Source organism: Carassius auratus, chromosome 44 (genome assembly GCF_003368295.1).
Source record: "Carassius auratus strain Wakin chromosome 44, ASM336829v1, whole genome shotgun sequence".
Classification (NCBI taxonomy): domain Eukaryota; kingdom Metazoa; phylum Chordata; class Actinopteri; order Cypriniformes; family Cyprinidae; genus Carassius; species Carassius auratus.
The window spans coordinates 4,344,460-4,367,431 of NC_039286.1; the positions used below are offsets into that span (position 1 = coordinate 4,344,460).

Here is a 22,972-nt window from a genome sequence, read left to right on the forward strand (position 1 = left end):
TCGCACATTGTATTTATGCACATGAACAGAAATTCCCATACATTTCCATTGTTTCCACTCACTTTCACAATTATGTTTTGATTTGTCATGTTTGTAACTGTGTTTAGTTATACGGAATGGATCCTTGTACTATAGTAGATATACTGTATGCAGTCAGCAGGCAGTTGGTTGAGTTATTTTTTTCCATCTCCATGCGGTCCTGTTCGGTATCGCAACTTGGCTTCTCTAAAATGTAAAAAAGCCATTTGCTGTTGCACTGTACACATACTAAAAAGTTCTGATAATATTTTTCTTTCATATGTGCTTATATGGGCTCCTTATATAATTTGGTCCTTTGGTGTCCTTTTGGAGTTTCTAAGTGTCCTTTTTTGTAAAGACATCTAAATTTATCTTGGAAAAAAAGCTTGCAGAAAATTTTTATATTTGAGAATCACCCTTCAGTCTTTTGGTTTGCTTTGCTTGATATAGCAAATGATGACAAAAAAACATTTGAAAAAGGTAAATGGTCTTAGCTTAATTTCATGAAGTGTGTGATTTATCGTGATTAATTAGAGGAAAAGGTTGTGATTAAAAAATTGACTCGATTGACAGCCCTATATATATATATATATATATATATATATATATATATATATATATATATATAATATACTTATCCAGTTCATCTAGAGTCCGAAATTTTTAGAATCAGTGCAATAGATCATAAACAGCTGTTCTTGCCAGTTTTAGTCGATAACATTGAATAAACCTGAAGTGTCTGAGTTTGGGAAATATAAGACTATGTAAGTGTCTCTAGATGTGTTTGCGTTTCTTAACCTAATTAAACACAGAAAGAGAATGTGAAATTAAATATTTAGGCTTCAAAAACTCGTGATGAGAGATGATCTACTGAGATGATAAAATGAAAGCATTGATCTTTATCTGGAGGGACTGTTTTTGTAGCTGTTTTGAGGTTTTGGCCAAATTACAGTAGAGCTGGATAACAAATATATCCAAATGTCTTTGTGACATGATATTGAGTCATACTAGAAATAAAATAAAAATAGGTTTTCACTCTTTGTTCAGTATTTTTTTCTTTTTAATTTAAAACAATGAAGAATATAAGTAATTTGCCATTTTATACACATACAGTGTACTGCATTTATTGAATTTATTGCATTTTCATAGTCAGGCTAAGTGTCTTTTGTGTTTTTATAAGAAAGAACATGCCACATGTCAGTTTGCATCTATTCATGTCTTCAGTGAGCACTGTCCCATGGTCCTCATTGATTTTGAAAATAGGAAGATGTTCCATCATTGTTTTGATTTGTAAAGCTGGGCTCCGTACGCTGTGTCTACTGGAGAAGTTATGTGATCATTTCCAGCCTTGTAAATGCAGTCCTCTTATTGAGATTCTTTGGCGAGAATAGCATTACCTAAACTCCCTGTGGTCGATGATAAGCATTTGGTTTAGCTTGGTGTAGTCTGTGGCGGGATGTTCAGCTCTTGAGTAATCAAGTCGCTGCAGTCTGGTCTTTTTCCAGTCATATGTGGTTTTTTTTTCCTCCAACAAAATGCTCCAGTCCAATGGCAATTTACAAATAATTAAATATGAATTGATATTTGCATATATACACCACAACATTGCATTTTGCAGTCATCAGCTTTTGTACATTGGTTGATGATATTTTGTAAATCCATTCTCGTCGTGGCTTAACTCCTCAAGGCTGATTTTCTCTCTCTGTCTTTGCTCTGAAATGAAAGAAAATAATTGGTTAGTTATGAATAATTTTTTAATAATTTTTTCAGTTTTTTTTGTTGTTCTTTTTAATATTTTTTTTTCTTTTTATTTATTTATTTACATTAATATATTATATTTATTCATGTTTAAAATTGTTTAATATCCATTTATTTTCACATAAATGCATTAAAATGTAGTTACATTTTTACATTGAAGTCTATTTGTTTAGGTAATTTTTACAAGTTTATTGATTTTCAGTTTTGAAGGAGTTTTTGACTCTTGATGATTCATGTTGCTGTTTGGCATTAATGCGCCTGCTGTTTTTCTCCTATCACCTTTCCATTTGCGGTAGCACACACACACCTGGCTGACATTTCCCAGTTTGCTTTGCTTAGAACAGGAGCAGATGGAATGCCATCGTTCCTGCGGCCCCCGTCTGATGTAGGAGGAGTTCCTAGTCAAAACACTCAACCTTGATGAAGTCAGACAGAATCCCATTTGAAAATAACCCTGACCCTCAACGTTTTCCTTTCTTCCCTTTTTTTTTTTTTTTCCCTCACTCCTATTTTTTTCTCCAGCCCCTCCTCTAAGTTCAGTGCCACTTTAAAGTCAGCAGCGCTCTTACTCCAGGGAACACTTATGGGCAAACTAATAGGATTTTGCCTACATTTGCTTTTCATATCCTGTCTAACTCACCGTAGAGAAATTATTATTGCTGGAGCTTACGTCCAAATGCCCAGATTGATCGTACGCTCCCCTTGGTCTGAAGTCCTTTTATAAACACATTATATCCAAGTACTTTGAGACAGGAAACAAATCACAGCAAATTCTCAAATATCTTTATATCAATAAATTAATGATCACCTCCTTTTCTTCCCCTTTCAAGCAGCTACGGTTCTCTTAACACAAATATTTGGCTTCACCTCAGGTTGACGTTTAACGTTGACAGCTTTCTAAAGATCACAACGAGACGATGTGTGTGCATGCATGGGTTTAGACGTGTAACTTTAGCCTCTGGTGGTGACAGGATGGGTAGATTATTAAAACCAGTCTTGTGTTTGAGCTAATCCCAATATATGAGTTTTGCACCCTTTTAATGCACCACATACACTCTTTTGATTGTTTTCATAGTGTTCAGGAGTATTTGCACAGACCATTTCGCCGCTGCCTTCAAGCGTAAATGCTAGTTTTCCTTCGTTTATGGTTATGAAGCGTACCGCCCCACCTGTGGTAAAGGATGACCCAATTCCAGCCCAACTTGAATTCATGTGGCTTCGCTTTCCAGAAGGTATGGAAGTATTCACATTTGGCGGTTTTATAAGATCCCACTTTTGGCCAAATCTTTCAGGACGAATTCGAATGAAATGGCAGTTTACGGAGGGAAAAATGTTGGCTCTTTAATGCGCGGTGCTAACACTTCAAATAATTTCATATTGTGTCAAATGTTCGGGCTCCCGTTAGAGAAAGTCTCTAAACTCTTCCATATGCTTGTAATGAGAGAAGTCTCGATAATTATGCAGAAAATATGACCTACGTTACATTTTATTCAGTTACCATCTGAGCAGATGCCATAAATGAAAGGAAGACATCGCATTTGCCTCAAATACTTTTTCTGAGTAATCCAGTCTGGTTATGCAATCTATCCAAACCTATGCCCTCACCTGCAAGAAACCAAACGTCCGCCACTAATGAATAGTGTGGTTTAGCCAGATGGACAGAGGAAGATGGTGTCAAAACACAAAAATAGGGGTAATTTCTCGCTCTGTCATTTGTGGTACATCCATGTGGATATAGTGATGTAGAAAATAGTAGTTACCGAGTGAGTGTGAGTGTGAATGTACAAACATCAAGAAGCAGTCCAAGATAAAAAAAAAATAATAATACATATAAACCCGCCAGATGCATCAGAAGCTGGAAAATGTTTAGGGTAAAATCAATCATTTTTATATAGACACAAATCTGTTTGAGTCTTGAATGTCTTAACAGGCAAAAGTAGCAGTTTTGTGCCGCTCGACTGTCTGCGTTTGATTTAAATGTCCATTTCGCTCTTTCGCTGGAGAATCTCGAAGCAGCTGTCTGTTTTGTGTCAGATTACAGACGCTTTGGCAAAAACCCGAACATTTGAATTCAGTTATACCTCCATGTCTTTCCCCCTGGTTTGTGTGTTCTTTATTTCGTCGTTCTCTTTCTTTAGAAACAATAAAGCTGCGCGTCTTGGCTGAGTGATATTTTCACGGCGTAATGAGCACTAAGTAGGGGTAAAAGAGAGGAGTGTGGTTTTGGAGCGCACAGACCCACTTCTGAAAGCGCTCTACAAAGGCTAGGCATGGTCTGTTTCAAATCTCTGCCTGCCACTGGAATCCCGAAGACATGGGCGTATTTCTCGATTGGGCTTATAAAGATCTATCATTTCGTTTAGTACGGATTAAGGTTACGGCCTGAAATGGGAGTGTTAGCCTTTGGCCTGTTGTTGTTTCTAGCTTTGTGGTTTCTGGGTTGTTTCTATGTGATTTTCAACAACAAACAGTTTAGCAAATAAAACCTTTAAGTTGCCAGTTATAAATTTGCATTATAAGGAGCTCTTGTTTATTGTACATTTGTTTCAGTCTTTTTGGTTTGTACAGTATTGAACATCTAGGAATTAGATTTAAATACTTAAAGATGCTTAATCAGTTGTTAATTTGTGCTTGACTGATATCTACAGAACAATAGTGGATGATGTCAAATTTATTAATATTTTGCCAATTTACCTGTCTGTGTACATGAATTGGACACACAGACTTGTTGACATTTCATTAAAGCAGTTATTTTGATGTAGAAAATGATTAAATAGCAGCCAATTAGATCTGTCTGGATTTTTAAACGTTTAATTAGTTTTTGGGATTTACAAGAAACTATGTTTTTGTATTTAGTGTTTTTCTTGCAAGATAAATCCATAAAAATCTTAATTTAATGGTCTTAATGCCCTCATCTTAAAGTGCAAAGACAGCTGTGTTACTTTCAGAAATCTCTGCAAATCGTGCTCTGAAAGATTTATGAAGGTCCGAGCAAGTTGCATGTCATGCTTGACAAGGATACTAATTGGGCAATGAGGAAGCGACTAAGAACAACACAGGATGTGAGAGTGAAACGCTGAGGTTGGTGCATAGCTACTTGGGGGAAAATACCCAACAGCAGATGTTCCCTAGATTCTCGTGGTCTGATATATAGATCATGGACCATTAGCATTTGCTTGTTTATGCCTCCTATTTGCTCATTTGTTATAAATGGCCCAAACTAGGTTAGTTGTAATTCACCCGTTTGGTGCAGAGTATACACGGCGGAATCAGATGCCATCTTTTATTGTTTATTTCCTTCGTTACAGACTTTAAAAGATCCAGAAAAAGAAAATGTAGCTCAACGGCTTCTGGAAGCACTTCAGGTTTTTGAGGATTAAACACACATTGCGGTTGTGAGATACCCTGACTAAAAATGCTCTTGTGTCATGGCGAAGTGTAATTGTCTTGAGTGTGTGTTATATTTCAACCTCAGACAGTTCTTCGCCACGCAAGTTTAAATTACAGTTTTCCCCTGTTTTTGGTTTGGTGTCATTGTATTCCTCACAGCCAAAGCGTGATTTATGGTTTTATTTTTAATGTGCTGCGGAGTTGGCTCCACGGGCCAAGGTCAGCACAGTCACGCTCGCCGGGGGAAGAGATGGATGATGTGTTTGTATATTACCTGACAGTCTCTTTGTTGATTGGATATTTTCCGTTGGGCTACATTTAATCCGATCTTTCACTGCATCTGTCTATGAGGTCATGGTAGCAGCGCACTCTGTAACAGAGATATCGCTCTTGATGGAAAAGGACATGTGGATGAAGTCATAATCTCGTGGAGGCTGAGAATTACGACGCAGATTCACTAAAAGGTGTAGTTGGCCGGTGTAGAAGACTGAATGAACACTGTCTGAAATCACTAGTTGATAGTTACTTAGAAAGCATGTACTAAATTATGCCTTATCAGCTTTCAGTTATCTCAAAAGTTTTGGCTGTGTCAGTTCTAGAAGTTAGGAATATGGTTTGTGTATATCAACTGCTTTGTTGTGGCTCGTATTACAGAAATGCTTTGTAGAAAGGAACAAACCTTTAAACTACTTGTTTGAACGGTACTCTACAAATAAACAAAGTTACTCTACAAGTTTACTTTGATAGAATTTAATGCAACCCAACTGTTTCCTGACTAACTTTGCCTCAAGTCATTGCCCTCAGTGACCTTACTAGCAGAGAATGATTCAGCCCTGCTTTTATCCCTCCCCGAGGTTCAGCCGTATTTCACACCTCTGTCTGTGTTTCTACAGCTTGTTTGTGGACTTGAACACGTCCAGATCATTGCACAATCTTAACAGAGAACACCTGCTTAAGTCTCACTCACCATTTTCCTCTGGTTGCTGAGGCAAAATGTGCAGATCTGTTTGGGCTGCGAGTTCTCCGAGTCCCGACTAGGCGAGCCATGGTGGTGGTAGTAGTTTGAGGTTGAAGGCCCTCCGCTGTGGCACGGCTGTCCATCCCCACAAGCTTCACCCACAAGGAGCACGTTTCCAAGGTGGGAGATGTAACTGGACGCCAACCGCAAGGTCTCGATCTTGGACAGCTTCCGGTCAGCAGGCTCTGTTGGGATGAGAGTCCTTAACGCGGTGAAGGCCGTGTTGACACTGTTGGTGCGATCCCGCTCCCGTGCGTTGGCTGCATTGCGTGGACGGCCCTCTGCCACTGGAGCCATTGTCCCGGTGGAGTTAGGTGATGTACTTATCAGCCGTCCTCCACCTACACCAGGTTTCCGCTTTCTTCCAACTTTAAGTTCGTATCCTGAGGCGTCCAAACGAAACGAGCGGTCATCGGAGCCCGAGCTCTCGCTGCCATTTTCGTCATCCTCTGACATCATCGAGATCTCGGAGTACAGGTATCGGCTGGGAGCCGGTCGCACCATCGCGAAAGACATCACTGAAACCTCCAAACCTCTCCACACAGATTTCAAATGTTGCTTGCAAGACTCTAGAGTTCGTAATGCATGGATCTCTGGTTCCGAAGCCAAGTCCTCCACTTGTTTGCTCTCTGGATAGTCCTCTAGTACAGTTGCACTCTGGTATTACATTGCCCTGCTACTAGGAATCATTTGAAATGAGTTTTTCCTTGAAGTCGAGAGTTGGAGAATTGATCATGAAGGGTTGAGTTTGTTGTTTGTCCTCACTCACATCACATATGAGCTGAAATCCACGTCTTGCTTCCTCAAACACACATGCACACTCCTCCTCCGGCTCTCTGTCCCTGTGCAGCGCTGGCTCTTCCCCTTGCGCAGAGACCCACGTGTGGTTTCACTGAGTGTTTCAGTATGGTTGTGCTTTATAGGTTGTGGGAGTGTCTGATATGATTCCCCCCTCCCTCTCTCACTCCCTCGCTCTCTCTCCCTCTGTCCATCCCTCTCTTTTACTGCTTATGCAAATACCCCAGCTGGCGGCTCAGGCAGGGAGCAAAGTGGTTCTATACAGCTTCAGCTTTTTAACTCCCAGTTAATAATGATCTTTCTTTTTTCTTCTTCTTCTTGCTTGTTCACTTTAGTGGTTTGAAATCATTCTTCCTTGCTTTCACACTAATCTCATTTTCCCTCTATTTGCTCACTTTTTTGCTTAAAGTTTATCTTTTCTTTCTTGATGTGAAGTAAAATCAATAAAATGTTATTGATTTTATTCTATCATTATTTGCCTGTTTTTCTTTCTTCCTTTTTATTGGTTTTAAATCGTTCTTGTTTCTAGTTCTTTTTCCTCCCTTTCTTCTGTCATTCCCTCCATCCTTCTGTTACATCCAGCTACTTTCATACTAAATTTACTTTTTCCATCTTTCATTCCTTACCTCCCTTCTTCCCTAATTTTAAGTCATTATATCTTGCTTTTTGCTCCTTTTTCTTTCTCCTTCATTCTTTCATTACTGTTTTTAAATCGGTATCAACTTTTCTTCCTTTTCTCCTCCCCTCAATTCTTATTTTACTCATTTTAAATCATTCTTTCTTAATTTTTTGCTCTTGTTCATATTCTTTTCCATCCTCCTTTTTTATCTCTTTTTCATTCATTGCTTTCTCCCATTCTTCCCTTACTTTAAAAAAAATCCTACTTTCTTACTTTCATTCTTGTCAACTTGTTAGCTTGAAATCTTTCCTTAGACACAATTTGCCCTTGTATCTTTATTTTCCTGCTCCCTCTTTTCCCATCCTTCATTTACTATTATACTGCATCCTAGAAGGACTCTCGTTTCAACTGGAGATCTGTAAAATTTGGGTAATTCTTTCACCCATTCTCCCCTCCTCCCACTGAACTCTGTAACCATCACCTCACCTCAGTGGGGGTTTTACAGAGTCCCATGTGTCAGAGTGAAACTTTCTCTGGGCCGGTCCTTTGCTGTGAGTCTGCACTCCCGTGGTTTTTCTTCCGCTCTGAGTCAGTGACTGTCCAGTAGCTTGATGAACTATGTTGTCCGTGAAGATTGTCTTACACTTTAGCGTATTGCTGTTTTGTCTGGCTGGACTGGTTTAGTCACGGGAGGGAAATAGCAACATAACATCATCCAGCAGGACCATAACTCAGATCATAGCACCTGTTCCTCTCTTAGTCATTACCACCAATCAGTTTATGATGAAATGAAGATAATCCCCCTGAGAAACAGATTTTGGTCATGTTTTGATTTTGCGAAAAGGATATATTGGATCTTTTTGAGAATAACTTTGAGGAAAGTTATATGGTCTTGTTTAGCTTAACTATGGAAGTTTGAAAAGGTTGTCTGAACTTATTATATGTTCTGTCGCGCTTTTGTAACTTTAGCCATAAGTCATTAAAAATATTGTTCCCAAAACATATCAATTTAACTTTACTATGCTTAAAGGTTTCGTTGAGAGAAAATTATACAAGAACAGCATGCTCGTTCTCCAAGTTCAGGACTTTTCTCATCCTAATATCTATCTAAAGAAAGAGGGAGAAGGTAAAAAACTAAATACGTTTCCATACGACGCAACCATTTGATGGATTATAAGTGTACTCCTTGATGTCATTATAATTTCAACGCCTATTTACCCTCTGGAAAATATGAAGATATGAATGGTGGATTGTCATTTTTCTCCCTTCATTTCCTCTAGATTCCATATTTTTGACATTAGCTCAAGACTAGTCTGGCAGCGTAACAATGTGGTTTTCGTACCATTACTTTGCGAATGATGGCTTGAGATGGAGATGATGAAAAAGACGTTTTGAGGACGTGGTAAATCCATATTAATGCCGTCTCATGTTTAGTCTCTTTGAACCGCAGCCTCATTAATAAGCGATGCGAGTTGAAGGCCAGACAGGATATCTGATTTCCGGCGTTTGCTCGAGGTCAAAACCGCAGGAGAGGAGGATCCTCTCAAACACTTACTTTGACTATTTTTTTTTTCTAATTTTTGGGACATTTTAATTTGTTATTTGTTGTTAATTGTAGTGATATTTTCACGCTAGACTATACAGTCTTTTCCTTTTTAAGGGGAATTTATTCATTAATTAGTTCCCTGAATGGTCATTTGAAACCCATCGTCTTGGAGAACAGGAACGTAACACTTAACTTCTTTTTAATTTTAAGATGAAAAACGTTCCCGGGTCTGTAGAGGCACGAAGACTTTGAGTTTTATGTTTTCATTAATGAAAATGGTTTTGTTAATGGCTGCTGCAAGTGAAGAGATTTATATTCTTTTGAGTGGGAGAGCATTCTTTAATTTTAATCTTGTAAAGGGAATTTGAACTGGTTTAACTAGCAGCAGTAAATCACTAGTTGAGTTTTTAACACCATTGTATTGAAATAATGTTTTCCGCATGTCGAAACATGTACTATTATCCTGTTCCGAATGGACTTTTCCTCCTTTTTTTCCTGGTTTTAGGGCAATTGGAATATAACCTTAAAGATGTCATTTTTCCTTCTTGAAACCGATTTTGAAGTTGAATGGCTTTACCAGTCACTAGTCAGACATATTCACTGCTCAGACTGAAAAGTATCAGTTGCACGTCTGCAAAGGTTGTCTTCATGAAGAGGTGAAAACTTCACTGTTTTGAAGTCTTTGATATTGTTGTATGCTTGCTTCTGATCCCATCATTAGATGAATCATTCTGATGAATCCTTCTTTTGAATTACTTCATTTAGTACGAACAGATTTGCATGGTATTTGTAAAGCACTTACCTAAGAAATTGGTTTTGGAGTCAAACTGTGAGGTGAGTGAAATATTGGAATTATAACACAATAAAACTATATGAAAATGTAGTGAATTGTGGCTCTTCTAAATGAATATATATGTTGGTGAGTTGAATCAGTAAGTATAATTTAAAATCAGCCTTCTAAATGAAAAGATTCACTAAAATCTTTTTTTTTTAAATTTAGATTCATATGTTGTAAAGCAGTTCCGATACATTCATATATCGATATGAGTTTTGTCTCCAAATTTTATATGAATATTTTAGATCCTTACAATATTGTTATTTATAACATTTAGGAGTCGATGGAATTGTTTTAAAATGTTTTAATAGAAGTCTCGTATGCTCACCAAGGCTGCATTTATTTGATTTGAAGCAGCAAAAACAGTAATAATGTAATATTACAAATCAAAAGAACTGTTTTCTGTTTGAGTATATTTGAAGATGCAATAGATTGCTATGATGGCAAAGCTGAATTTTCAGCATCATTAGCCGCATTTCCACTGTCGGGCCAGTGCGAGCCAGGGCTTAAAGCGGGCCGGGCGGGGCTCATAGCCCCGGGCCAGTAGCACCGAGGCCAGAATAGCGCAGGGTTTCCACAGTGGAGCTTGAAGCTCAGCTGCACGTCACTAAAACACGCCCTTTACACGCCTCTCAGAACAACGTCATGCAACCTCAAAATTTCACCAACAAAGAGAAGTTATCAGAAAACTAAGAAATAAGTCACTGGAACATGTGCGATCACAAAAACAAACTGATAAAAGCAGCCGTTTGTTTGCATGCTTTGTTATATATTCAAATTCAAAAGCATCTATGTTTTAACTATAGAATACATGATACATTGATCATATTGATTTAATTTATCAGGACTCAAAATTATTCACACATAAATACACTTATATCTATTTTATTTATTTATTTTTAACGCTCATGAAAATAGCCAGCTTGTTCATTCAAGTCTGTTTCTGTTTATTAGCCACAGTAGCCGTCACATTTAGAATGAATGATAATATCTCTATTTTTGTAAGCTCCCGAACAAAAAACATTATTATGCTATATTCTTTTATGATAGGCAACGTGAGAAAAACTCTCGAGACGAGGCTTGTGACAGAAAATATAAGTTACTTAATAAATACACGACTGTGATAGAGAATAAGGAGCTGACCTCTGATTTCTTCAAGTGGTCATATTTTACCATGTTTACTATGGTAACATGTTTAGCGTGCATATCTTTTTCATCGCTTATAAATATTTCTGCCTTGTTTAGTGTTTATAATCCACAGATCAAGTTATTTCAAACACTCGCTGCTGACTGAAAGAGAGTTTTGAGCTCGACTTATTTAAAAAAGTGTTTAATGCTGGTGTTAAAGCTATTATCTTTCTGAAATGATCCTCAGCGCAGACTCTCTATTTTTATAAAAGCTCCCGAACAAAAATCATTATTATATTTTGATGATATGCAACGTGGAGCTAAACTCTTGAAACCATACCACAGAAAAAATGTTACTTAATAAATACACAATTGTGATAGAGAATAAGAAGCTGACGTCTGATTTATCCAAGCGGTCATATTTACCATGTTTATATGGTAACGTTAATGTTTAGCGTGCATAGTCTTTTACATCGCTTATAAATATTTCTGCCTTGTTTAGTGATTATAATCCACATCGGATCAAGTTATTTCAAACACTTGCTGCTTACTAAGAGTGAGTTTTAAGCTCAACTTATTTTAAAACATCTTTAATGCTGGTGTTAAAGCTGTTATCTTTCTGAAATGATCCGCGCTGACGCTCTCTAGACACGGAGAAACTCCGCCTTTGTTCGTAACCCCTCCTCTAGCCCCAGCTGGCCCGCTTTGGCCCAAGGATTTCGTCGGGCCGAAAAACCCTGGCCGTTGGCCCCGAGGAAGCCCCGGCGAGGCACGATCAAGCCCCGGAAGTGACAGTGGAAACGCGACTGGCCCTGGCACGCACTAGCACGCCCGGTCCTAGCTCGATAGTGGAAACACGGCTATTGCTCCAGTCTTCAGTGTCACACGATCCTTCAGAAATCATTCTAATGTGCTGATTTCCTTCTCTAGAAAATTTTCTTCATAAAATGAAGCATGAAAACTGTTGACCTGAAAAATATGAAAACAATTGAGCTGCTCATTATTATTATTATTACTATTTTATGTAGAGATTTAAAATTTTTAAGATACTTTGATGCTTCGACACATCCTCGCTAAATGATTTATTTGAAAAAAAGCATAATGACCCTAAACTTTTGAGTGGTTGTGCATTTATATTTAACTATTCAGATTATTTAAGAAAAACAAAGCAAATCATATATATTTATTTTTTTGTTGTTGTTGTTTTTTTTAATACATTGTTTGGTGATGGTGAGGAAATTTTCCCACCCGTTAATCGATGTGTGACAACACCGATAATACCGGTATCACTGTGGGGGCGAGGGCATTCCCTCTTTTCCTTGCTTTCCTTCATTTTTAAATAGTTTGTAAAAGCATTGTGCGCATTTTAATTTTACTTTCGAATTAGTGGCAATTCGGTGTCAGTTGCTTTAATGCAACAACAGAATACAATGTCAAACTCACTTTAGCTCTAAAATTCTCTTTATTTAAACAGGAGATAAATACAAATAACACATTTCGGCCGAATCATCTGTTATTTGCATTTATCTAAATAAAGATAATTTATTAGAGTGCAGACCTTGAGTAACATTTAAAATCCAAAATATTGCCAAACAGGAGATTTTGCATTTAGTTTGAAAACTAAATCATCTGCCATCGTTTTGTCTGTGTCACCTCACTCTTCTTGTCAGTCAGCTCGACTCACTCTCCTCACTGGAGAAATGAAATCAAAGCCTAATGCATTGCGAAATATTGAATCATGACTTGTATTATATCATGAGGTTGTTTTGCAATACCTTCATTGCCTGTTTTTATTAAGTTAAAGTTGTGAAGTTGTGTACAAAAATAATGAGATGTTCTTTTTTTGTTATATTAGTAGATTTAGGGATTTGTTTTTTAAAAGGCACATTTGTGCTCAGCACCTGTTGGCAAGGTGTTTAGGCCTATATTTAGTAGAGAAGGAAGTGCATTTGTCGTTGTTGGCAATAAAGAAAGATGCTCTTTCAGTGAAGCATTTATGTCTCTTAGTGTCACAGTCATGACCACAATGACACAGTAATATTACTTTCCAGACCCCAGCTTTGACCTTTCAGTCATTAAAGCAAAAGCTCACTGCAGCAGTCCGTATATCCCGGGATGAGTCATTACAGGAACTGGGTCACAAGGTGACGACATTCATTAGGGTTGAGCGAGACCACAGCAGAGAAGGAATGTCTCGCAACCTCATAAAGATCGACCTCTGCGGTAACGAATGACAGCGCTTGTTATCTCACCATCGGACTGCTTAAAGCGGAGAAAAGGCATCCCATCTGACTACCATTAGCTCCCACTGACCTCCTCTGGGGCTCTGTGACACATAAACCAGCAGAAAATGCTTTCTGGCCTCCAATTCTCTCAGGCAGCAGGGTTTTGGATGTTTGGTTGAACACCTGAGGTGCATCGTACTGCGATCGGCCGCTCTGATCCTCTAAGCTTGTGGGTGGATTTGTCTGGATGGGTCCAAAAGATCCCCTGCATCGTTTTCAGATGAGCACAGACAGCTTAATCTCAGCCACATTTGTTCCAGCTCACACACATGCATGCAGGACTTGCTGAGATCACCGTGGTAATGACTTCAGTTAATTTATTCAAAGGAGAAGGCGGAGTCATATGAAGGGAACAAATAAAACCAATTAGACTGGCCGAGGTCTTTGTTCTCATTGCTCTTACTGTGACTTTTCCATTGTTAAAGTGCTCCTGTTTTTTTTATTTTTATTATGTGTTTTCTCTCGGGTACATTTACAGTGGTTAAAGCATATAAACTGGCTGAAACTACAGAGACTCTGAGTTGGTTTCTTCCATTGTAATATGAAGGCCAAATTTTTATTTGTTTGTTTATTTTTTTGTCATTTTATTTTGAGAGGTTTGGGTTATGAGGTTACTGTAGAAAAGCTTCTTCTGTCATGTTGATTGATTAGGGATTGTACCTAATTATTATTATTATTTTATTTATTTTTTTATTACGAATGACTGCATGTACTTAATCACTTTTCTGTCTTTATTTTCTCAGGTGTTTGCTTTTATTGACATTGTAATGTTTTTTTACAACTCAAAATGAAGTGAGCAGCAAATGTGAAAAGTGCTGCGTTTTGGAGAGCACTTTGGTTCCCGCTCAGTTTCTTATATTCCTTACCCTAGATGCTTGGGTTTGGGTATTATTCCATGATCATTTTCCAATTTAGATTTTTCCAGCAAGCTGTTAGCGGTGGATGTTAGCGGCATCCTAATGGCCTGCGCGCAGCTGCCACTCACCCACATTCGCGCGCACAGGGATGCGGTGCTGCAGATGCATGGCCCTGTTTGGATGGACCTCATGGAAAGTGTAGATTGTGGCAGCGTTCCACTGCGGAGTTTGAGTTTACTGGGATTATAAATGATCCCATTAGAGGGAAATGCAAACCTGCATTTGTGGGGAGGAGACGCAGGCTGCTCCGTCTGCAAATGGCTTGTCGCTCAGTGGCCCGTGCCGAGTGGGTAAGCCGTGGAACCGCTTCCATAAATCCCATCTTAAGCAGTTCTCCTGCCCGGTGCCCATCGAGAACCAGCGTCTCATCGTGTTAAACGCCTTCTTTCAAATCAGCACTGCTGCTGGAAAATATTCCGTGCCAGCATGAACTCATAAATCAAGTTACTTAATGCACCTTAGCACATTATTGAATTTGAAATGGCCACATTTTTAATTTCAAGATAGATTTTAGAAATTGCCCCTGGAGTACAGATTAATCAATGTTTTAAATTCAGTAGTTTTGAGAAGCTGAGTGATCGCTTCTTAAAGCAAACAGCAGAAATGTTCAGGTGTTTCACCACCGAGGCCCTGCTGATTCACAAATGAGAGCCAGATCTGTACATAATAACCATAAAATGCCTTTTGCAACATTTTTGTATTATTTAACCATGATTCAAATCTGAGTCTCCCACATGCTTATAAAAAGGGAACATCCCAGTGCCACCCATTAAGATGCACACTTTCCTTTCAGTAACAAAATAAACACACAGCCAAAATGTCAGTAGTGAGAAAACAGCAGTTAAGAAAACATCTGATCATAGCATTTAAGTTTTTAGCAATAAGTTTGCACATTTCACACTCAAGTTACATCAGGTCTTTATTCTACGTTTTAGATATTAAATATTTTGAGAACAAATCAAAATTATGAGAAAAAAGTTGTAGAATTAGAAAGCACCACTGCACTTTCCAGATACTATTAATAACTTAGTACTGATCCAGATAATCATGCAGTTTCTTCTGAAGTTTGTATGTGGCACTAAAATGTGGTATGTTGTGTGATGTGTTATGTTTGCTGTCAGGATACTTGGCCTAAACTCAGTTTCCTAATTCACCATGTATTTTCTATACAAATAATAACACTGATAATACAGAGTGCTACAATACTGATCCGGATAGTCATGCCTTTTCTTGTAATATTGGGATTCCCCTGCTCAAAGATTTTTACTTTCAGAGATTATTGAGCTTTTAATATCATTTTTTTTTTACATGGCACTAAAATGCTGTTGTGCAAGTCGTTTTGTTTGTTGTTGTTTTTTATACTTTTATTTTATCCATCTAACTGGTAACTTCCCAGACCCGCACAAAAGCCTCCGTTTTTTGGGATTGTGTCCGTCAGCGTTGGTGGTCAGTTAACTCTTAGTAAAAACAAGGGGCTCGTCGTCCCTCAGGACTTTCACTGCCATCCATCTGACAGACGTACAGGTGCTGTATCGCCCACCCATGCTCCCAATGCAGAGATCGACCTGGTCAACCAGACACATCCATAAACGTCTGAAGTATCAAACACACTTTCCTAATAGACTCTCTCTGCTTGTACAGGGACCAGGGACTCCGACCACAAGCCCTGCAGTCGATACACCACATCCGTAACCCTTCCTTCAGCTGTTTAAGGCATTATCAGAGCTTGGGTCTTATATCTCTGCTTTTAATAACCACCCCTTTTAAGGTGGCTGTTTGCTTTCACTAACTTTCATGGGAAAATTGGCCGCCACTCTGTCAGTTATTTCGAAGTCATTACTGTGCTGACAATGTGCTGTTTGTTTGGTATCTGTGGACAGGAACATCTTTGGATGTCGACATCACGATTAGACGCTCAGCGTGTCGGCCCGTATAAGCATCGCTTTAGATAAGTTGTATGAAAGCGAAGAAGTGGTTTGCAAAATACAGCAGATGGACTTTTTTTGATCTGTCTGCTCGTGGGCGGCAAAGTGTGCTGCTACAGACGGTCGTCCAGCGGGGTCTGACCGGAGCGCAATCGTTCTTACAAAACCTGCTGTGGAGGACACTCATGGTGTGCAAACGGAGCAAGACTGGCTGTACATGATCCGATCTTTACTTACTCGTGTATCGATTGATTTTTTTTTTTCTTCTATTCAGTCAGTTCATTTGTTTACTTATATTCTTCAATGTATTGTTTTATTCATTTGACTTCTTTTTCATTATTCATTTACTTTATTCATTAGTCCATTCATTTGATTAGTTTTATTTATTCACTCATATATTGTCATTTCTATTACTCTTTAATGCTATGAGTTTTATTTTTTATTTTCTTATACGTTTATTCATGCACTTTATTATTTAATCCATTTATGTATTTATTTTACCTATTCTTTTATTCATTATGTATTTTTATAATTTGCTTTTTAATTTATTTCATTCTTTTTTTATTCATTTATATTCTTTATTAATTTATTGGATTTTTTTTCATCTTATCAGCCGAGCCAAGTGTCTTATGTGTCTTATCAAATGAAAGAGTAAACCTTTAAGTGCAAGGGTTCAGAACCTCACACCTAAAAAGCTCACTGGTTCCCAATCACTGCTGTATATGACCTGGTACAGAACAAAAAATAGGGGGTGATAACTTGCAGTTTTCTGCCAGCCAGACTGGCCCCAAATAGTTGCGTGAAAGATGAGTCGCAGATGTTTCAGGGCAAATAGTGTGACAGTATTGCGATTGAAAGCAGACTCTTCTTTTTAACTCTTTTCTAGAATACGTGTATATATTTTTTCCCCTACGCTTCCAGGATTCGCTGCCTGAGCGGGAATGCTTCACTTCCAGGCATGCAGTTCCCTCTCCAAAAACAACTTCCATTCAGTACTCCCAAGTGACCGCACGCTGGTGGGATGCTTTGCACTCTGGCTTTGAGCACCAGAGCCAAACGAGAAAGCGGGAAGAAGAGTAGAGGAGAAGAAAAATGAATGAGTTGCTGAAGCTGCAGTAAGGCAATGATTCTGCACCTTCATCAAGCGGCTCTGTCTTCTGCCACAATGGATTACGGCTCATCCTGACTCACACACGCAAGCCCGACCTGAATCACTTTTACTGACACTGGGAGGATGCAGCTTTCTCTCATGAGCCCATTCTGCTCAACTTCAAACACCAATCGGCGTGTAGGCCTGACTCACTTTGGCAGCGTGGCCAACTAGTGACGTCACATTCTCAGCAAGGATATAATTTCCATTCTGTGGAAAGACACCCTGTCCTGTGTCATTATTACTGTGTGTTTTGCTCCTGTTAGAGGCTCCTGGCGATTTCTGTTTTGTGTCAGGAGGCAATTCTCTGCGGCTTGGAGCCAGCCGCTGGAAATGGGCATTTGAACGCTTTGATGAATTTGGTAGCATTAAGGCCGTCTGCTCTTTCCTTCTGTCTAGACGGCTTCAGGTTGTTGTCAGCATTTAAGAAAGTGACAGTGTCATTTTTTTTAGTTTGGGCACAAGTAGTGGTGCTTTCCCTCATGATGTAATGCCCTGTCTGACAGACATATAATGGGTTATTTTGGGAACCTGGTCAGATTGTAGCAGTAAAATTTAAAAGACATTCATATTTAGAAAGAAAAGTGTTTATTTGTGTTTTTTTTTCCTGTCCGTAATCTCCTGCTCATTTCCATTAATCCACTGCACATTTATGCACTGTCACACCTTCTACGACCACACGGATCTGTTTTGCCAAGTCTTGGAAAATATACCATCACTTGAAACCCATATCTGCTCTGGTTTACCCCACATTCTCTTTTATTCAAACAAACAGTACTTGCTGAATCATTTTGAATAGTGTTTGTTTTGCCATATTATTTTGATCTTGACCTCATTACGAAAGATGAAGTCACGACTTTCACAAATTCCATGCTGCAATTCCAAGGATTTTCCCGTAGCCAAGGAATTCCGCCACCATGAGGCAGAGGTCAACGGTGTCGAGGAGCGGAAAATGTGAGCCGTTCTCTTGAAAGACAGACCTGCAGATTTTCCTTCAGCTCTTCTGACAGCACCACCGACTTTATTTTTACCCACAGCTCTTATGGACATCACGGTGAGAACGGCCTCTTTTACTCTGTTATTACTGGGGTTTTTAAAGACTCCTGACCTGATTTGATGGATTAACCTGTCACGTATCTGCCACCGCGCATATTGATGGGCCAGTGCCACTTTGGCCTGTGAACCCGTGGAACCCAGCAGAGAGCCGCGTCCTTTCCAAAACGGGACCACCTGCCTGAGTCATCCGTTTAATGATCAGATGCATTCAATCATTCACTGCTGGAGCTCTCAGAATCCTGTTTCTGCATGCTGACTGACACCAAACTCACTGCTGCTCTGCCTTCTTAAAGGAATAGCTTGTGAAAATGTGCTGTCTCTTTAAACAGAACAAGAAAAAGCACTATAAATGTAACCCATATCACTCATGCAATATTTCAAGTCTTCTGCAGTGTTATCATAATAAACTAAAACAATCTGAATCTGATTACCGTATGTATATACTGAATATAATCTAAAACTGTAAAATATATATATATATATATATATATATATAGAGAGAGAGAGAGAGAGAGATAGATAGATAGACAGAGACAGACAGACAGACAGACAGACAGATAATAGTACCTTAAAGATATTACCATAATACTGGTCTTCAGCAAAAGTAGCAAAGCAATCAGTATGTTTTTCTTGGGAATCAACCCTAAGATCTGTTGCCAGCATTAGGCTGTAGTAGCAGAGCTGTTTCATTCAGTCAAACTTCAGTGTTCAGGTTTGCATCGTTTCTTTACAAAACATTGGTGCATTTCCACATTTTTAGTGATCTCTGGTTCCCAGCGAGATTGGTGGCTCTCAGTGTGGCCGAATTCTCCCCTTTACGAGTGTCCCTCATGAACATCTGGGGGGTCATGTTCACTCTGTGGTCTGTGAAATGTGTGAAAGCATGGGGCACCTTTTGTGAGATAGGGCCCGCTCTGTTTGATGTTGTCCTGTAAAGAATCCGTTTCATGGGTGAGGCATCCTACCAGAGACCTTGTAAAGCATAAAATATTACGTCATTACAATCTGCACTTCCTTTTTTTTTTTTTTTTTTTTTTTATAAGACCCTCCTTCTTGTATGCCATGTATGTATATAATGTGTATATATATAATATGCTAATATATACTACTTTTAATCAGCAAGTGTGTGTGTGTGTGTATATATGTGTGTATTTATTTATATATATATATATATATGAAGAGAGTTGTATATTTAGTATACTATAAAAAAAAAAGCATGCTTTTGAAATATTATTAGCCACACCTACTTGGGTAAATAAAAGGTGCAGTAAATGGCCCAAAATCCAAGGCTGGATTTAGTGTATGAATGCTAAAAGTGAAGTGTAAATGGAGTTTGAGGTGATGAATTAGGTTCGATGCATACTCTAAAGTATGTACTTCCCATCAGCAGTGAAGTATGTACTTTCAGTGCTTAGTTGAAGTATGTGAATTGAGATTCAGCCAGGTTTTTTTGTAAAGCTGATAAATGTCACGAAGATCGTCCTCTAAAGCTCTGCGCATATATTTCTGGATTGACAGTCAGATTTCTCAGGTGGTTTGTGAGGAGGGAATTTTTTCCACTTGTCTCCTGGAGTTTAATGATGTGGTGTGGAAATATCAGGCGTAGAGGTGTAGGCTGCCAGCAGCGAGGTTTCTGACCATCTTTCCTCGAAGCTTCTGTCAAAAACGCACACACGATCAGCAGTCAGTCTCCCATCTCGCCGTCCCCACCGCAGTCTGAACAGGAAGTTGATAAGAGCGTGCGGTAAGGGGCAGATCAACTGCATTCAGCGTTCTGGACTGACAGACACTTAATAAAAGCAGTGTTCAGCAGCTCAATTGAAAGCAGGTGAGCTATGCGTGTGATGTCCTACTGAGAAGAGCCGAGTTTGAGTGTGACCCTGTTGACCTTTCTAGCACCCTTTCTTCTGATCTTGCAATCTGTAGTATTCAAGACAACACTTTTATTGTGCACAATTCATATATCTAACCGAATGATTTGCAGCAAAAAAGCACCCATTATTTCCGGCATCGTGAGCGACAGCAACTGTTGCTCATTTGCATAAAGCTGAGCTCTTGAAGTTCAATGCAAATGACCAGTGATGTGATCGAGACGGTGTGAACGAGGTTTAGAGAAAATATTTTTCATCATGTTTAAACATTATGTCCATCAGAACTAAGACAATCTTGGCAGGGAAATTAATAATTTAATGATAAAAATGTATAAATTATTTTATCAATAATTATATCCCAGCCTAATATGTTGCAGTAAAATCAAGTCCCAATCTACATTTGTGATTTATATCTCTTTTATATTAATATACATTATTTTCTGCCAAATATTCTAATATGAAGATTAATTCCTGTTATATTTTATGCAAGCTGCCTTTCAAAAAATATTTTTTGACCAGTAGTGTTAAATACGATGTATTTTATAATATAACATTTTATGAAATTTGATTTAATATATTATGCTGCTTCTATGATATTAACATGATTTACATGATATTTTGTCACTAAAAAATGTATATTTTACTTTAGTTGAAAAATTAAATAGTCATCTGGTTGTGCAGTAGTTGGTTTCACCCTGTTTAAATGACCAAAATACTAGCACTTTTCTGAAAACTGTGTGAAGATCCAGTGATAATCTGTTACGCCTCCACACAGGAAGTATCAGATTTGCAAGACTTACTTTCCTTCTGTCGTGCTTTCGCCATCTTGAAACTGATTCCTTCAAGTTGGCATGGATGCCAGTCGCACCAGACAACACAAGCACTTCAGTCGGCCAGACATTACTGTTAATATGTCTCATAGACATTTAGATTACATTACAGTCAGATGTCTGTGAGGTGGTCGGCATCAGCCAATCAGACGTGAGCCTTTGAAGATGAGTGGCGTGTGGGCGTGGCCTCTGCAGCTGCTGTCGGCTGTGTGTGAAAGCGTGACAGCGCTGCCCACTCGGACCTAATTGGATATGGTAGGGGTGTTTTTATAGAAATCACTCACAGGTGTAGGTCCTGCTTTTAAAGTGGTGCTTGCAACCTCTGAGAACTTTCAGCTGTCTGCCGTTACCCGTGTGTGTTTGTGCGAGCGAGAGCGTGTGTGTGCATCTTTCCCAGACAAAGAAATCTCTATTTTCAGACCCAAGCTCTGTTTGGTTTATTAGCAGTCCTAACTGTTTAATGTTCTTGTGGCATACTGTAAAGTGGGCAGGTTAGTGAGCTTAAATAAAAGGCGTATGGTTCTCTACACCTGCAGAACTGAGGCCTTCCTGACGCACAGCTGTAACCTGACCGTGACTGCTAGTAAAAGAAGGTCGAGGGAATGACAACTGTTCAGTTTAGTAGGGCTGCGAATCAACTGATGGTACAATGGTTTATTGATAATGTGGTCGCAATATAATAAAGTAGTGGTTCTTATGTATGTTGTTATTCAAAACTGTTGTGTTATGATCTTCACACACTCACTTCTCATTCACCTGTATTAAACTTCACTGCTTTGCACAATGATTTTCAGAGCTTGTTCGGAGTTTTTCTGAGATTTTTACTAGTATTAAAGGTCAAAGTACGATATATAGGTCACTAATCATAACTGTATTTAACTATATTTTCCATTTTCTTTTATATAATACAAATTTATATATGACATTTAGTATTTTTTATACATGAAGTATTTGAAATATTATGTAATGTATTGAATATTATATTAGACGTGTGTGAGTGTGTGTGTTTGTGTGTAAATAAGCTATGTATTATGTTTAATATTTTATGTATCGTTTACAGTTCTGCACATTTTAGGTCACTGATATATGTCTTTACTTTTTTCAACCTCATACAATGTATATTTTATTAATACATTTTTCCAAATATTTTTATACATATTTGTGTGTGTGTATATATACAGTATATTATGTTATATAATTAATATAATGTTTTAGAATACATTTATAATGTTATATTTGATGTAATATTTAAATGATTTATTTGCTTGCATACGATTCTGCACTATTTCTAGGTCACTAATCATAAATATTTGTTCTGTATTTCAACTATTTTCCTAGTTTTAAAAGAAAAAAGGATTTTCAGTATGATCCTGTCAAATACTTTTAGTCTTGATGTTAAACTACCATTTGAATGTAAGAAGCTTGACAAAAAAATGTATCCATATGGGTATGACCAAGATCAACGCAAATTTAGCTTTCTTTTATACAAACCAGTCTTACTCTGCAGGTACTAGAGAAACTCAAAATATTCTGTGGTATTGAGCTGCTAAATCTACACTTGATGAGATTCCCTGTTAATCTTTATCACGTTCTCTGTCCGTTCACAGGATATCCGTAACACCGTCGGCAACATCCCTATGGAGTGGTACAAGGATTATCCCCACATCGGATATGATCTGGAGGGCAAGAAGATATTTAAACCAATCAGGAACAAAGATGAGCTGGATGAGTTTCTCGACAAGATGGAGAATCCCGATTACTGGTGAGGAGCATCTGGAACGTCCATTTAAACTCATTCAACCTCTGTAATTGTTTAGCACTCATCCTG

At 38.3% G+C, this 22,972-nt stretch overlaps 2 protein-coding genes across 2 annotated transcripts in view; one reads left to right on the forward strand and one right to left on the reverse strand.

Annotated features, from left to right (window-relative positions):
• Positions 1-22,972, forward strand: part of LOC113062188 (ribosome biogenesis protein bop1-like) — a 75,096-nt gene that overhangs the window by 31,647 nt on the left and 20,477 nt on the right. The window contains exon 4 of the mRNA XM_026231838.1: positions 22,752-22,906. Within this exon, the coding sequence (XP_026087623.1) occupies positions 22,752-22,906 (155 nt within the window). The remainder of the gene's footprint in view (positions 1-22,751; positions 22,907-22,972) is intronic.
• Positions 1,106-7,265, reverse strand: LOC113062189 (basic helix-loop-helix transcription factor scleraxis-like). Its single transcript, XM_026231839.1, has 2 exons — positions 6,134-7,265; positions 1,106-1,731 (listed from the first exon to the last, which is right to left on the reverse strand). Exons 1-2 carry the CDS (start codon positions 6,698-6,700, stop codon positions 1,693-1,695), a joined length of 606 nt encoding a protein of 201 aa, XP_026087624.1. The 5' UTR covers positions 6,701-7,265; the 3' UTR covers positions 1,106-1,692.